The sequence below is a fragment of the Saccoglossus kowalevskii genome, chromosome 7 (assembly GCF_978046115.1).
Source record: "Saccoglossus kowalevskii chromosome 7, keSacKowa6.1, whole genome shotgun sequence".
Classification (NCBI taxonomy): domain Eukaryota; kingdom Metazoa; phylum Hemichordata; class Enteropneusta; family Harrimaniidae; genus Saccoglossus; species Saccoglossus kowalevskii.
The window spans coordinates 13,923,630-13,943,030 of NC_140647.1; the positions used below are offsets into that span (position 1 = coordinate 13,923,630).

Consider the following 19,401-nt stretch of genomic DNA (forward strand, 5'->3'; position numbering starts at 1 on the left):
AATAGTCATTTTGACTGACCGGAGTCTACGGTCATTTGCAATTTAGTTTCATCATATGTGTTAAATATAATGTAGAAAGTGCCAATGTGGCGTCAATATTTATGAATGCATTCACTAATTGTTAATGTGATTAAGCACGAAAAATTTGAATATTGGAACAAGTGCAAATACAATTAACATTAAATTCTATTTGGTGCTAGATATATATAATATTATCGATATGTAATAAATTATTTTGTTATAGATGTATCATATATTATTATACATCTGTCATTGTTACCCCACAAGTTACAGCGTGCCGTAATTTTGCAGTATTTTACGGGGTATTTTCATTCTACCATATAAGGAAATGCAAATTCCAAATATGAAATGATTATGTGCGTAAGCGTCCTCTAATAAAAAAAAAAACATGGCTGATTGCTGATTCTGCTCTACACTCTTTGATTTTGGAAGCAAAAGATGTATAATAATAAGGTTATTATGATGATGCCTCAAAGTATGCACTCAGACAGTACGCCGTTGAATTGACCTCCACTGCGCATCAGTCGATAGTCCAGCTGTACTGTCTTCATGCATACTTTGACATATCCTTGTAATAACTTCATATTATCATGTTTAAATTGATTAAATATCATTTTTGCCATTTCAGGGACTGTAACTGTACCATTATTCTTGATTGATGAATATGCTATGTTCAGTACCTATATTAATTGATCAGACTGTTTACAGTTGAGAAGAATAGTCTTACCTGCTTTGTCAATCACCACAGGATGCCCAAATCGTCTAGCTATGTCAATTGCCGTCTCCTCTTTATTATTCTGTATCTCCAGACTACTGTTATGTTGAAGACAACAATTAAAACACTTGCCATGACCACCAACAGCAGCCATATGCAATGGAGTATTACCTTGACCTGGTAGCAACAATCAAACAAATCATCTCTAATCAGTATATTTGTATACATGCACTTTGATGGACGGTGCATAGATGGATGGATGGATGGATGGATGGATGGATGGATGGATAGAAGGACAGATGTCAATGGATGCATAATGAGCAAATATATAAACAAACAAATAAATGATTCGCAGTATCATACAGTATAATCAATGACAGATTTTTAATACAGGTTTGACTTACCATCTTTGGCATATGGATTGACTCCCTTTTCAAACAGCCAATGTAGACATGTCATAGCACCATGTTGAGCAGCCTGCACAGTACAAATATGTATGCATCACACATTGTAAAAATAAATCACAAATATTCAGTCTTGATTAGATGAAATAGAATTAGAAATGTAATATTTGGACTGTTTGTTTCTGTAACTTGTTATCATACCTTGTGCTCTACAATGCTGTGGGATATTTTCTCTTAACATTTTGACATAAACACCGAGGATTCAGGGATTCCATTTTTTTATCAATAACTAGCAGCTTTAAAGATTTGCATTTATTTCCAATTAAGGCTATAAAAAGTATATGATAAAAATTGTATTGTATATACATTTTGTGACCTGGGTGCTTACATTGATGCCTTAAATCCTAAGTCATTTCATAATCCTAATATTAATTGTAACTAATTGTAATTTGTTGTTTTTTTCCTCTAGCAAAGAAACTATTCGGCAGGAGAGTAACTGACACATTCAGTCACATATGATATTATTCCACCTTATATATTTTTTTTTTCTTACTTTCTGTGGTTGAAAATTACTTTCACAAAAAATGTTTTCAATTCTACAATTATGTTGTATAATAACACTAATAATTACAAATTACTAATAATTCAACCACTCAAAAATATGATAATTACACTATCAAAAGTGCATACACTTGATATGTAAATGGCAGAAGTCTATAGTCAAAATAAGACACATTTCAATGATGAAGTGTACAACATTACAATTGTTAGTTTATGTGTGCTACTATTTGAGATGTGCTTCCAATAGAGCAAACATGATAACATTTTTCAAACAAATCAACAACTCCCAAAAATAATCATAAGACTACAAGTTATAGTAGTTATACAACTAATATCCATCTCTACAACTGTACCCTATATCCTACCATATGCGCTAGTGTTATAAAACTAATATCCATTTCTACAAATGTACCCTATATCCTACCATATGCGCTAGTGTTATAAAACTAATATCCATCTCTACAAATGTATCTATATCTTACCATATGCGCTAGTCTTATACAACTAATATCCATCTCTACAAATGTACCCTATATCCTACCATATGCGCTAGTGTTATACAACTAATATCCATCTCTACAACTGTACCCTATATCCTACCATATGCGCTAGTGTTATAAAACTAATATCCATTTCTACAAATGTACCCTATATCCTACCATATGCGCTAGTGTTATACAACTAATATCCATCTCTACAAATGTATCTATATTCTACCATATGCGCTAGTGTTATACAACTAATATCCATCTCTACAAATGTACCCTATATCTTACCATATGCGCTAGTGTTATACAACTAATATCCATTTCTACAAATGTACCCTATATCTTACCATATGCGCTAGTGATATACAAATAATATCCATCTCTACAAATGTACCCTATATCCTACCATATGCGCTAGTGTTATAAAACTAATATCCATCTCTACAAATGTACCCTATATCCTACCATATGCGCTAGTGTTATACAACTAATATCCATCTCTACAAATGTACCCTATATCTTACCATATGTGCTAGTGTTATACAACTAATATCCATCTCTACAAATGTATCTATATCCTACCATATGTGCTAGTGTTATACAACTAATATCCATCTCTACAAATGTACCCTATATCTTACCATATGCGCTAGTGTTATACAACTAATTTCCATCTCTACAAATGTACCCTATATCTTACCATATGCGCTAGTGTTATACAACTAATATCCATCTCTACAAATGTACACTATATCCTACCATATGCGCTAGTGTTATACAACTAATATCCATCTCTACAAATGTACCCTATATCTTACCATATGTGCTAGTGTTATACAACTAATATCCATCTCTACAAATGTATCTATATCCTACCATATGTGCTAGTGTTATACAACTAATATCCATCTCTACAAATGTACCCTATATCTTACCATATGCGCTAGTGTTATACAACTAATATCCATCTCTACAAATGTACCCTATATCTTACCATATGCGCTAGTGTTATACAACTAATATCCATCTCTACAAATGTATCTATATCCTACCATATGCGCTAGTGTTATACAACTAATATCCATCTTTACAAATGTACCCTATATCTTACCATATGCGCTAGTGTTATACAACTAATATCCATCTCTACAAATGTACCCTATATCCTACCATATGCGCTAGTGTTATACAACTAATATCCATCTCTACAAATGTATCCTATATCCTATCATATGCGCTAGTGTTATACAACTAATATCCATATCTACAAATGTATCTATATCCTACCATATGCGCTAGTGTTATACAACTAATATCCATCTCTACAAATGTATCTATATCCTACCATATGCGCTAGTGTTATACAACTAATATCCATCTCTACAAATGTACCCTATATCTTACCATATGCGCTAGTGTTATACAACTAATATCCATCTCTACAAATGTACCCTATATCCTACCATATGCGCTAGTGTTATACAACTAATATCCATCTCTACAAATGTATCTATATCCTACCATATGCGCTAGTGTTATACAACTAATATCCATCTCTACAAATGTACCCTATATCTTACCATATGCGCTAGTGTTATACAACTAATATCCATCTCTACAAATGTACCCTATATCCTACCATATGCGCTAGTGTTATACAACTAATATCCATCTCTACAACTGTACCCTATATCCTACCATATGCGCTAGTGTTATAAAACTAATATCCATTTCTACAAATGTACCCTATATCTTACCATATGCGCTAGTGATATACAACTAACTTCCATCTCTACAAATGTACCCTATATCTTACCATATGCGCTAGTGTTATACAACTAATATCCATCTCTACAAATGTACCCTATATCCTACCATATGCGTTAGTGTTATACAACTAATATCCATCTCTACAAATGTACCCTATATCTTACCATATGTGCTAGTGTTATACAACTAATATCCATCTCTACAAATGTATCTATATCCTACCATATGCGCTAGTGTTATACAACTAATATCCATCTCTACAAATGTACCCTATATCTTACCATATGCGCTAGTGTTATACAACTAATATCCATCTCTACAAATGTACCCTATATCTTACCATATGCGCTAGTGTTATACAACTAATATCCATCTCTACAAATGTATCTATATCCTACCATATGCGCTAGTGTTATACAACTAATATCCATCTCTACAAATGTACCCTATATCTTACCATATGCGCTAGTGTTATACAACTAATATCCATCTCTACAAATGTACCCTATATCCTACCATATGCGCTAGTGTTATACAACTAATATCCATCTCTACAAATGCATCCTATATCCTATCATATGCGCTAGTGTTATACAACTAATATCCATCTCTACAAATGTATCTATATCCTACCATATGCGCTAGTGTTATACAACTAATATCCATCTCTACAAATGTATCTATATCCTACCATATGCGCTAGTGTTCTCCCAGTACCATCCTTTATATCCAATGTGGACCCAGTCTTTATAAGATATCTCAGACAATCAATGTGATCATGTGCGGCGGCATAATGAGCTGGGTAACATCCAACATTATCAACCTTTGTCATATCACAGTCAATCTGTACCAAGAATACTAAACATTCAAGTCCTATAAAAAGAAAAAGTAATTACTGTAAAATGACTAATTTTCACTGGGTTTAAATTTTCGCTAATTTACCATTTCAGGCATATTCAGTGGGTTTTTAAATTCACGGTTTTATCATTTAGATAATGTGTTCTATGCTAAATTTTACATATTTACTGGGTTTTAATTTAGCGCATTTTAGCGAAATGAGCAAAATTAAAACCCAGTGAATAATTAACGCCTTTACAGTAGATCTCTGGGCAATCAATAAGTAATAAACAGCACGGCATGGGGGAATATCTGAGTAACATTAATTACCTTTTCAATATAATATTGTAAGACAGATATAGGACAAATGGATAAAAGCATAGTAATACTATAATACATGTATACTGCATAGTAGTTTTAATATAAGGTTACTAAAAAGTAAGTAACTAATATTATATTACATCTAGCATCAAAAACAATGTAATTTGCAGTATTTATAAAAAGCATTATCAGCATTCAAGGTCATTGACACTTTAACAGAAATAAAATTCTGTCACTACATGAATGTTCATAAAATGGAACTATAAACTCTCATTTAATTATTGCTTTAGACAGAAAATAGATTTAAAACAATAAGGTTATCACAAAGATACTGAAAGTATGCACTCATGCAGGCAGTTCGACCTCAGCTACACATCGCTCAATACCATCTCCATATCAAATGAATAATGCCATATTTACTTCTTCAATACCGTTATTTTTTTTTTATGTTACAGTAAATTAATCTATATATTAATTTTATCAAGATGCATTTTGCGACAAACTGTATTCAAACATGCATGCTCAACAATATTAAAAGTTATCCAGGTTGCCTCTTTAAGAGAACTGCAGGAAAATATGTAGCCGGTACTATGTAGTCGGCTATCTTGATTCTCCTGCAAAGGATTATGGGTAAAGTGTGAGATCATAGCCACTGTTATGAAAATTTAAGATTAAGCTAAATGAAAACAAAATATCAGTCTGACCTCCATGGATTGCAGCATAGTGTGATGGTCTTTTGCCTTTGTCATCACCAAGTTCTGTGTCTATACCTCTCTCTGTCATATACTCTAATATACCAGGATGGTTGCGTTCTGCTGCTAAATGTGACGGTGTTTTACCATGATTGTCACCAAGGTTTAAATCAGCACCTAACGTAGAAGATAGAAATAAGTATTACTGATAATGACAACTACAGATTCAAAACCACAACTAGATATTGGTACTATTTTATCTCTGTGAACGCCAGTGTGTTAATAAAACACCTATTAAAGCCACCATATATACTGGTACACTGTATGGTATATATATATATATGAGCTTATCACTTTTACCACCAGAATTTCTCATCCAAATCTTTCTGCACTTTTTTTGATGTTTCTGGAAATGAGCCAATAGACAAAAATTAAGTCAATATTTACTCAACCAATTTGGCTATTTTTCCTCTAATCTTCTGAAAAAAAAAAACAGGACTATTTTGTGAATTTGTGATAAAAAGAGGGAACTGGTGGTGAAATGCCTGAGAATGTTCAATTTGATTTCATTTTTAAAAAATGTTGTTCCCTAAAAGCCCCATCAATACCCACTCTCCTTTGCAGAGTCTTCAAGCTTATGAACTGACCTAGAGAGCCACAACTAGGGGGGGGGGGGGGGGGGGTCCCTGGTTACTACCTAGCTAAGTGATAAAAAAACCATAGTCTCTGCAAAGGAGAATGATCAATACCCTGAGTTACAATGTTTTTTATATATATTTGAGAGGGCCATGTTTTTGTTTTTTTTCTCATAAAAGCCTGTGTATTAACTGCATAATATAAACATATGATTTTCTTAAAACAATGTTGCTGACCCCTGTTTTTTTATTATTTCAAATACGTGTAATAGGATATCTCCCAGGGTACCACAAAGAAAAAAATTTCAATGTTTTTGTGAAACTGATGTATTGATCATCCAAAAATCAGCGAAAATAACTTTTAAAGAAGTAATTCCATGTTTATTTGTGATCTATTTGATATAGCCATGAGACAATATCAAGTTGTATAATCACCGATAGCAAGCCTAGCACAATCAACATACTTTTTTGAACCTCATGACATTACAGCAAATAAGTTACAATTCCTGACAATTATTGTTTTGTTCTGACAGCTAGCAATGACATTTGGATGAAAATATAGCATAATTGAGATAGGCATAATCAATGACGGCTACACATAACAAGACTGTACATGTTTTAATCTGATAATCTCCACAGTAACATGGTTATATTTACAGTGCTTAGGAATGAGCTGGATGACATGACAAGGGTCAACAGAAAATTGGGTCGAGCTGAATAGGGGTTGAGAAGACAAAAAAAAAACATCTTAACCCTAACTTAACTACCTAACTAATTTAAGTAGATGCTAACATGTTCAAGATTTGCAGCTCTTTAAGCACATTTTTTTTTTTTTTTAATGGCACTGCCGCTCAATGTAAACTCACTCACCTACCTTTATCAGCTAGAACGGCTAAGCATGCAGTCTCTCCATTGAAAGCTGCTAAATGTGCAGCACTCCTGCCTGTTCTATCAACTGAATTGATATCCGGGATATAACGTATCAGTATCTGCACGATGTCGGTATGTCCACCGGTACAAGCTTCATGCAGTAAAGTCCTTCCAGCAGCATTAGTCTGCTCAGGATCTGCTCCATTCTGTAAACAAAACACTGTCAATTTTCAAAAAAGGATAGCCGCAAAAACGAAAAACTAATTAAAATGTATTGTAAATCTTAATTGTAAACAAATATTTAGTTTTGGGGATGGCTGATTTGTTAGATGAAAAATTAATAAATTGTATTATTGGTTGATTTATTAGAATGGCTTTTAGTAGAATTAAAGATGCTAATAGAAATAATATCAAAAAAGCGTGAAATGAAACACAGAAACACTCAAAGGTGTAACTAGTTTTATTTCTCACCAATAAGAAAAAACACTAAAGTGGATTGATAGCATTTGTATGAGGTTACCGGTATATTCTGTAAGGTGGTGAAATTGACGAGAAAAATAGCTAATTATTGCTTGATTAAACATTAGGTGGTTCAACTAATAGTAAGTTCCCTTAGATGAGTTTTAAATCACTAAACAAGTATGGGACTAGGAATTTATGTACTGAGCAACACATTAGCTAGAATTATAGTTAACTTCATGATGGCAAAGATTATGTGAAACATTATCAAAAGTAGGATTGATTGTTCAAATTCAGATTAAATATACATGTATACCTGAATGAGCTCCAGGACAACATCTACTTGACCATATCCACATGCTCTTTCTATTGCAGTACGGAACATAGGATTTCGTTTGAAATCAGGATCCACACTGCCATCTTGTAATACATTTTTCACTTTATTGGGATCACCTTTCTCTGCAGCCTCAACCAATGCGTAGGTATCCTCTGTGAAAACAGAATACTTGGATGAATTGGTTAAGCAGACTGGTATTATAATACATATAGCAAGTTACGAATGATGTCACAATGCAATACATCAATTTTAATTCTTCGTAAAGAAATTTGATTTGGATGTGACAAATAAAGTTAGACATTTTGCAATGAATTACATCTGGTGTTGCAGAGACTTGATGAAAACTTATCACAACATAAGTGCAATTGATTACAGAGCATCAAAGTATCACACCAATTATTTTCCACCAATTATATATATGATCAGACCACATATATTGCACTGAACATAAATGAGCATACTGTAAAATACTTTATTTTCGCTGAAGGGATGATTCAGTGAAAATAAAATCCAGTCAATATACCTTTTTTCCTATAATTTACATTAAACTTTTCAAAAATCAGTGAAAATAAATTCCATACAAAACACCCTAAAAAGTCTTTTCAGCAAAAATTAATTCCAGCTAAAATGAAGCATTTTACAGTAACTTGATCTTACAGTGGTATTTGTTGGGTTTTTGCTAATGATATAATAGTTTTAGACACAGTGGTTAATACTACATTGTTTTTATTATAATTTAACAACTTGTTTAGCTTAACTTTACTAGTTTTTGTTTAAAAATAGGCTACTGTAACATACACTTTTTATTATAAACAAAATGTCTTACTATGAAAAATTCACTTTTCTGTTTATGGGGATGGTATGTTTTTAAAATGACATCATTCCCTCTGAATAATTATATCATAGTTTTAAATTAGCCCTAGTGGAACTAACAAAAGTTACTAAATTTGTTACTTGCTGTGGACAAATTTAAATGTAATATGCGAATGGCGAAGGGTAGAGTGGAAGGTAACAAAACAACAAAAAACAAATGCACTGGAAATGTACAGCATACATCAGAGTGAGACGATGCAGCATGGACTTTATGATTTTGAAACGTAGTTTTAAAACTTGTAGTGCATACACAGCATTCCCAGTATAACCCTGCTAAACTTGTAGTGCATACACAGCATTCCCAGTATAACCCTGCTAAACTTGTATTTGTCTTAATTATAAAACCAAACAACCAATGAATCCTAGAAGACTCAATGCACTGAAAGCAACATTACCGATAAATTGAAGACAAACACTTGCAATTAAAGTGATCCAACCTCACAATCACAAACAAAGTGTATATATTGTAAGTGACCAAAGTAAGGACAGACCTAATTATGACCCTATTACAACAATAGATTTATCCACATGATGGGTTTTAAGAACTCCTTCAATTTTCATTGTCCAGTAGTGAGACACTATGGCACTATTGTTCAGGCTGTACAATGGCAGCATACAATTCATGCATCCATAAGTTGTTGGCAGTAATGTAAACTACAATGTTTACTAACTCTAAACACAGTAAACTAATACATCTACAACTTTAAAGGCGTGTACTTGTATTCAACTCATCCATAAAATCGTTATACAAGTATGGCATAAAATGTAAGACAATTATAAGTGAATTCCTAAAGATAACATGAATGTGGCATATACTCCATTGATTATGTTTCAAAGCTATTTTTGTAGTCAGATCAACTTTTAATTGCATTTTCAGATTGTAACTGACACCATGTGTATAAGTGTCTGAAATCTGAAAATTGAGTTCATTGACTTGACACACAGCATTCATACGGTAAGCTAAATGGTCATCAGTATAGAATCCATTGTTTTGTACATAACATTATTCTCACTTAACATTTATTTTCACTGGAGGACTAAATTAGTTTTTTATATGATTTTGCACTAATGGAGCTCTAAACAAAAATAAATTCCAACAAAAATAAGGTATCGGGTATCCTAGTCTATTATACAATAAACAGACAGTCAAATAGAAAACTAACAGGTTTTTGTGCGGAATATATATATATTGATTTTTTTCTCTTGCGATGAAAAGAAATCAATACTATATTGTATTGTTTTCCCTCAGTCCCATGGTATACAGCTCTCACTGTACACTTTGTGAAATCTGATTATGGAGTGCAATTTTCTCATTAGGACCAATCTACAATGCAATGTGTTTGTATTTAACCCTGACAGGTTTAATATTGCTGATTTTTCACTGCTTTTAGTTTGTTATATCAACCAGTCAATTTTCCTGACAATGCAGCAATTCACCCTTTTATATACATTGCCATTAAAGAGTCTACAAATCAATCTGCAGATATACCGGTATATATATTGGTAATTGAATTGGGGGGGGGGGGTTTAGAAAACATGTCTGTTGATTGAAGGATTTTTTTTAGATACTGTAAGCAAAAATATTAAACACTTGAGTGTAGCTGTTATGAAATATTTATTTGAATCAAATTACTGACTGACCTGTCATCGACACATTCATCAATAAACTTGAATTTATATGCGCAGCAGTCGTTGATCGCGATTCCAACGCTTGATATTGTATTGAACTTGGATATGATGTAGTGCCAACATCAGCAAGATGTTTAGTTTGCGGTGACCATGTCACAGTTGCTGCCCCCTTCGCTGATGAAATAGAGGAGTTTGATTCTCTGGAGGCCTTTTCACCAAGCCTCATTTTCTCACTCAGCGTCATAGATTGCTCACGTAGAACCCTGTTGGTTTTGGATGACACTGCAGTGTTTTCTCTGTCTGTTATTTCTAATGACTTCCATTGCGTTAGTATGTCTTTGTCACTAAACGTGTTAGTCCGTACTGCCTTGCTTTTTTGCTTTTTTACCGACATTTTGGCTGTAATATTGTACTTAACTACAGTGTTAAACAAACAGATGACCTATGGACTCAATCAATAACCATACGCTACATTACCATGACATCACAACTCAGTCGGGTAACCATGAACACTCAAGAGTCAAGCACATGCCACAAGACGTTCCACACCAGTAATTATTTTTTTTTCTTCTAGATAACAATGTAACCAAATCTTTTCAATGAGTACAGCAGTACGACACAAGTATGTATTGAGTGTAGATTGATGGCGGTGATGGTCAGAAAAGGCGTGATGCCCTTCGACCGGTCTCAAAATCACAGAGATAAGCAACGCACACAATACAAAGGTTACAGATGAAATATACACGGCATATGAGTAACTGTTTCAATACTACATGCAATCCAGCGAGGAATTTTCAGTAATTATCAGTGCAAACTCAAAACAACCAACTCTGCAGTCATAAGTTGTAGGAGTCATCTGCATGCATATCTCCCCAAGTTACTGTCAACATATGTAAGTTTCAATAGAAAGACTTCACAGGTATCTCGGGTGAAACTATTCCTGATTTATAGTGGAACAGCGGTTGACTGAATATGAGTAGCGGTTGTCATGGAATACAAAGTAACTAGACATCTGAGTAATCAACGAATGGCAAGTATGCCTTAATACCCTGCAGCTCATTCACTACATATACTATGCCTTCCAGGCTATGTCATCATTCCCAGTATGCATACAGTCTACACAGCTTCAGGCTGGATGGATCATTTTGTCAAGACAATAAACATAAATGAAGAGCGTTTCAGTAACAATAAATCCAACTCCAAAGTAGAATCTTACAGCTTGGAATCTGGCAATCTTAGCAACAAAATGATTTAAGTAGAGGTTCAAAATATATTGTGTGTTTATACAGAAATTAAGGTTTGTAATAAAGGTTGAGAGAATGACTAATGATATTCAAATGACATTGCTATGTATGCATATGCACGTGTTCCTTAGCAATAGAAGCCTTTGTCAATATAAGGGAATCAACTGATAGAGAAAGGAATGTACCATTAAATGATAGGGGGGTATAACTATATGAAATAAGATGGGCAACAAATTTACTTTTAAATACCACACAAACAAGTTTTTGAATTCGACCAAAATTAAATTCATTAATTATTTTCACTTATTTTAGAACTTTTTTGACTGAATGTAGTTTAAAACAGAGATTCAGGAGAAAATAATATGGGACTCATGTTTATATAGCAGCGTCCTTAGGATGGGACATTTATTTATAGTATTTCTTATGTTTCACACATTGCAAAGGTTGCAATGCTAGGTAAATCCATACAGATGGAAAACACCTATACTAGTCATGTTCCAATGGAAATGAAGTTCCAGTAATCCTACAGTGATCTGTCACAATGAAAGACACAGTTATTTGATTATGGGCACAAGGATAAGAACTGCACACAGGCCCTGCTGCTTTATGCCACATTTCCCCTGGATTCCACTGTTACAACTATAAATACTGAGTGCCTGGCAAGTAGACAGAAGGTACTGCTTTTTAACTACTGAGAAACGAACCCTCTTTGTTTCACTCTTCTGGGTAGGCTTACTGGCAATAATATATTACAACTGAAACATTTTGTTTTGGATGATTGATTCTACAGATTTGTAGCCACAACAGTGAACCTGAATGAAGATACACTGTGGAGATCTCAACATTGGAAGAAAGTAGCAAGCTTTAATGAAGAATTGACTGAAACACTGATGACATTGCATGGGTTAGTATTTACAAAATGCATTGTGGGTAATATATATTTGGCTCGCACTTGGACCCACTGAATCAACAGGTGGTTGTGGTTCACTACAATGCATGTAGTTACCAATAATTTTATATTGATACCTGTGGTACAAGATTTCCACATTGTATTCTATATTTACACCACTAAATAAAGGTAACATTAGTCCAGAAATTAAATCATGGTGTTTTTGTTTTTTTGATAAATGCTAAAAGGCTGAACTAGATTTAAATTCTTCTGGAATAGCAGTGATTTTACTTTGAAGTAAACTTGAACATTACAAACAAAAATTCCGTTTCCACATAAGTGAATAGAAAGGTAGTTCAACAGTAACGTTGTCAAGGTTGTTGTTTTATTGTTTATGGCTATGTGGTATAGTCACTGTTCTTTTTCACTGTGCATTCCATGTAGAAAAAATGTTTTTTTTTTTATTATTCAATTTTATTTTACTTTAATAAAATTGCCTGTTTGCATATTTTCATCCTAGTTTTGTTGTATAATTGTATGATTCTTCACAAATGGAGAGTAAATGACACAGTTTTCTCAATCAGATGTACAACTTTCACAAATTATAAAAATATCTTACAAAATTTACCTATTTCCTCTCTAGCAATGGAGCTCTAGCCTTGTTGTGGGAAGATAGGTTATGAACAAATTTATACTAACTGAAATATTGAACTTCTGATTACATTTATGAGAATTGAATAGTTCCACATCTACAATCATAATCCAGATCTAAGGTACAATCTCTAACAATGATTTAATTAAAAACTGCCATACTATAGTTGTCTGAAAATAGGTCACCAATCAAGATGAAGTAAAAAATCAATATTAGACTCAAGACTCTGTAGAACAATGATTACAATATCCTGTAATTTTTTTATTATTGACAATTGCACGGATAATTTATTACCAAACGCTTCAGCGTGGTATTAAGAGTTTGTTTTCAGGGGTGGGTGATACCAAGGTGGGAAATGGATGCACATATGGGGTTAATTCCTTGAATTGCAATATAGAGGGTTCAGGCTGAAATACAATATATAGTGTTTACATGTTTAGTCTGATATTTCTGTGGTATTCTGCTGCTATAAGTAATGCACGATTTGTTCCGAAATTCAATATATTGTGTGTATTCCAGGGTTATTCGTTTTTTGCTGAAAACACCCCTATTTTTTAGTGGCAGAGTTTGAATAGTCTCACTCCCACCGGGAAATCTGCATTGTTGCTTGAATGTGAGTTAATTAAACACATTTTCCAGACCGGCGAAAGAGTATGCAACAGCCAATTTTAACAGCCTGTCACGTGATTTTAGTCTGAATGTCAACATGAAGAGGCTAGTCCATTTTACGCAGGAGTAATTGGGAGTAGAATATGTGAGGGATAGTATCAACAGAGATGTGTATAGTGAAAAGTAATATCTATCCTTCATTTACATCTCTGAGCATTTCTGTTTTAGTATATTGGTTTGAAAATGTTGAACTTGCATGATTTGCAATGTGTTTTTTTAATGGGACTCCCCTATTGATCGAATCCCGGGTTTGAACGAGAACGGCACACCACGTGATTCGTTTGAATACAATGCTGATGGCAAACATGCCGTGTTACTGCGGTACTCCACTGACGGGATGACTTACTGCATGCTACAACTTCGCTTGTGATGTTGCTTGTTAGCCATGGATTACATGAATCTTGATTACCAGTCAAATGTTGCTCATTTGACGTTGGTAATCTTTATTTGGAACTGAGTAACTTCCTGGTACTTCGTACTATGATAAAAATCAGTCAACATACATCAAGTTCTCACAATCGTAGTATTCCATGTGATGTACACCTAATATGCCAAAAATGTTGCTGAACGATTTGAACTGAATAAAAATAGCAGACGAAAATTTGTTTACAAAATAAAAATACTTCGGTTGCCAATGAAAACCGGTAAAAAACAAGCAATATGTTTTCGGCTGTTATCATGGAAGGGACATGAACGTGAAGCTAACGTCTGTTTATAACTAAAACCGGGCACCTTATACGAGGTTTGCAAAATAACATGGCAGTCATTAGAAGTCACTTTATTTTATTGTTAGGACGTATTCAACCGTTAAATGTATAATTTCCAATCGTTTTGCGATAGTATTTTCTAGATTGGAAGCAGCATTTACATTTTATTCAAAGTTCAAAGCTGCGTTGGGATTCCGTTGACAGTGGTAACAATGTCGGCGCCGGTGATCTCTTACCAGTGCGCAACGTAGCCAAAATAAAAGGCATGATCATTTGGGCACTGCTATTACAAGACTTTGGCTGTTGCCATGGTAGCGGTGGGTCAGGATTGTTTTTCCAATTAGTGATGGTACGACCTGCCTGTCAAGTATGAACCGTGACAAAATCAGCCAAGCCAAAAAAAAAAATCACAGAAGAGTTAAAAAGCCATTCCTGCTGAACAGTTACTTTAACTTCGGGGTCAACTTTCTCATTAATGAAAAAAGATATCAAAAATTCAAATAGTAACTTTTTGCCCACACTCCAGCCGAGGACAATGAGCTATGTCTGAGGTGTTGTATCACAGGGAGTTGGACAAACTTGTGTATTTTAATAAATTATTGAATAATAAAATGTTATATAACTTTTCTTTTACCCCCTCCCCTTCCTGGTATCTATTTCAAGTATTTTTGTCAGGTTCAAATCGTTCACCAGCATTTTTTGGAATGTTAGATGTACATCACATAGAATACTAGGATTGGGAGAACTTAATGTTTGTTGACCACCTGGAATCTGAGTTTTATAAATCTTGAAGGGCTCTCGGAAGATCCACCCGCTGCCTGGACCCGCAGTAAAATCTCTGATTAATATGGAGCCGCAACCATCAACATCGATATACCATGAGGTTTCTGCTGGAGACGTTGCGGCGTTACTCAGTTCCAAATAAAGATTACCAACGCCAAATTAGCAAAATTTAACCTGTAACCAAGACTCAGTCTATCCACGACAAGCAAGCAACATCACAAACGAGGTTGTAGTGTGCAGCTCACGAGTCAGCGACGACCGATTTCAACGAAAGTCATTCCGTCAGTGGAGTACCGCAGTTGCACGGCATGTTTGCCAATGTACAGATCTGTGGAGGAACTTTTAACTTCAACATCAACCGTGTATCGTAGTCGCCCAGTTTAAGTTCTGGTTCTGTCGTGGTCCCAACTAAAGGGCGACAGTCGTCGTGTCACGTCCTGTTTGATATGGGACTCACAGCGACGTATACAACGCGTGTAAAATACATTGTTTATTTACATGAAATTCGAACACGCGCTGTGCTACGACCACCGCGCTTAAACATCCACGAGTTATTTATTCGGACAATGACTTAAATTAGACGTCTGATTATTTTATTTTCACACGTACAGCGACACGCATTCTACACTGACAAGCGTTGCTAGGTCGCAGCACTGTCTTGGAGCATATTAATGGGCAATTGGGTTCCCCGATCTAAATTTCTATCCCGGTTTGTTGCACGTTCTTTTTTTAATATGAAATAATCAAATATGGGACATGTGTATAATAACAACCCCACACCCTCCCCGTGGCTTCGCTCGTGAAAGTACGGCAGCAGGATACACCGCATCACTCGTGAAAATAACTTTCATACGCAATGAAAGCCACGGGGAGGGTATCTGTCATAATACTTCATTATCACTGAAAACATTTTTCCCCTGAAATAAATTCCAGTGAATATGCCATTTCCCTCATACTATATTGAGACACAGCGCAGTGAAAATTAGATTCACATGTAATGCTTGAAAACATGTCAGCAAAAATAAATTAAGTGAAATTCTACGTGACTTCATAATAGTTGGAAATGAACACATTACACCCGACCCTACCACTCCATATACAATGTAAACTACACCCCAAAACATCCTTTCACCCACAGTTACTACCGTGTTTCACCAGTGTATTCTATTTGACGTCAGGAGAAATTGAAATAAACAAATTAATTATAATTTCAGCATCTAGTTGACCACTGATTAAATAAACTACCTCGTCTTTATGTCAACTTGCAGTTATTCGTTGCCTACATCAGTGACTTCAAAATATATGTTTCAATCCCAGGAATTTCACTCGCTGTTAATTGCATGGGAGTGGCAGTCTTTAATGAATTTCTATTGTCATGTCAATTTCTTGCGATTACTCGAACATTAAGCTGTAACCACATACCGCCTAGGTGCTGTAATTAAATCCTGGTGTAAGCACCATATGAACTATGAACAATGCATGTGAAGCCAGCTGTGGGGTATATTCAATCCTGTAGATTTCTCATTGTTTGGTAACTATTTGCTGCAAATGCAACAAAAATCAATATAAAAAATATTACCCACACAGTATTCTACAGGTTACTTGTATATTATATTGAGTCACTTCTCCAGTGCAAATAAACTTCTAGTAAAAATAAAATATACAGTAATTTGCAAGTCTGTAACGAGTTTATTCAGGTGGTTTGGACAAAATTGAAATACTAAACGTTATTTTCTTCATATTTTCAATAAATAAGCGACCATTAGAGTATATAAAATTGGAAAACAATAGACATGTGCCATGGTTACTATTTTAAATGAACGTGGTCACGAAAGGCACATGGGGATACTATAAGGATATAAATGATATTTTGTTCATATTTAATTTGAGTGTATGAATATAAAATATGTTTTCTGTATTTTATGAAAAGTATGTGAGCTTTCAAGGTAATGTTGAATGACTACAATACAGAATCAACATGTGCAGAACAAAATTGAAGCAGAAGCACGGTAAAATAACTGCCTGAAACTGTGTGTTTCTGCTGACCAGAAGTTAAATAAAATTGATTTGACACCCCCCCCCCCTCATACACATGGTTGTTAGGCAGCCAGGAAACTACAGGAATCCCACACAAGTCTATTGTAGGGGGTCATCTAAATTTTTGTTAAGTACATTCACTCAAAACATGCTCATTTAAGGCAAAATGTAAATTTGGTTTAAACTTCATTAGATAATCTTTAGACTACCTATTATGGCACTAAACAGATTTATTTTTATTAAATATATTTTTTTTTTTATATGCAACTCAAATTACAGTTTGAACTAATATATTAATTTTAGCCAGTTTGGGACACACCAATGAGGGTGGAGTAAATCTGTTATAGAAGATAAGTAATATAACAACACACAACACATCACATGCTGAAGTCTCATTCATTTTTGCTATCCATGGAGACATTCAGCAGGTGATTTGTAATGAAGTTGAACCTTATGAATACTTGTATAATAAAATGTCAAGGAAAATTAACTGCAATATATAGATGCTTTAGTCAGCCACCCATCTATCCATCCATCACTGCAATTTAAACATGTATTAAATATAAAAACAAAACAGATGACAATCAAGAAGTGTTTTTCTGATAATATTTACACATAAACAATGTCATTTATTTTATGTTTATTTCATGAAAAGTGAGGTAACAATGTATGCTTAGTCTAAAACCTTGCTATCAACCACTAGTCAAACTTTTGGTATTATTTACTATTGTAAACTAAACATGGCATGTTTTGAAATAAATTAACAGAGACCTTTCCTTTCAGGTCATTAGATGCTACACTGCACAAACTGCCACTAGAGGGCACAGTTTCACAAAATTCAATTCAGTGAGCAATATGTGTATGACACAAGACAGTAGGGTTTAGTGTTCTAGCACTCAACTAGAGAAATACTCATATGATAGAGGGGGTTTTGATGGTTTTTAATTACATTTTCCCCAATCATACTGAAATCATTTGAGGTAGAATGCTACTCCTGAGTTGTTTCACATGAGCACATATTAATTAAACACATAGCAATGAAATTATTTTGTGTCAAAATCTATCTAAAATTAATTGTTTTCGTAAAAGCCAACAGTATACAAACAAACAAATCTGTCAATTTTACGATATTGGAAATAATTGCAAAATGCTCTAAAACAAATATTCTTACTTTATTTTATTGATTGATTTTCTCTGAATTTAGTATGATGACCTCATATTTTTAATTAATCTTCATCCTTGTAAAAATAACGAAAATGACAATATTTTTACATTTGTGTAGTATTTTACCCTAATTTAAAGGGCAATGGTTATTACAACCACATGTGTTTGATATGAGTCCCATACTACACATAACAAAATGAAAAATCAAAACCACTAATACACATGTGCAGTGATTGTACATACCAAAACAACCAGTGTATGTGTATATTAAAGAATGTCATTGTTTTATTGAACGAATACTAGAATGTGTGCTACAAGTTTTTCAATCCATCGTAAATCACAGTCCAATGACTTTATCAAACAATATTAAAAATTACATTTTCTTGTCTATATTCCATTTTTAAACGAATTACTGTAATTTCAAGCATTTAAAAAAAAATTGCTTTCATGGCATTTGAATGAAACGTGAACATCTTTCAGGATAAATATTTTAGAAATATTTATAAATGTCCATAAAACAAATTATATTTTGAATTTTAGATTTATGGAATATAATACCTTTATGTGATTAAAAATGTAATCATGTGCAAACAAGGCACATATCTATTCAATGACAGGTATTCAGTTTCAGATCTGTCACAGAA

General features: G+C 33.9%; 1 protein-coding gene across 2 annotated transcripts in view; it reads right to left on the reverse strand.

Annotated features, from left to right (window-relative positions):
- The window catches only part of LOC102802486 (uncharacterized), a 28,711-nt gene that overhangs the window by 8,377 nt on the left and 933 nt on the right, over positions 1-19,401 (reverse strand). For both annotated transcript variants that reach the window (XM_085501129.1, XM_085501128.1), the window contains exons 2-7: positions 8,090-8,262; positions 7,319-7,520; positions 5,822-5,986; positions 4,651-4,832; positions 1,141-1,213; positions 749-913 (exon numbers count right to left, since the gene is read on the reverse strand). In XM_085501129.1, coding sequence (XP_085357255.1) covers positions 749-913; positions 1,141-1,213; positions 4,651-4,832; positions 5,822-5,986; positions 7,319-7,520; positions 8,090-8,262 — 960 coding nt within the window. The remainder of the gene's footprint in view (positions 1-748; positions 914-1,140; positions 1,214-4,650; positions 4,833-5,821; positions 5,987-7,318; positions 7,521-8,089; positions 8,263-19,401) is intronic.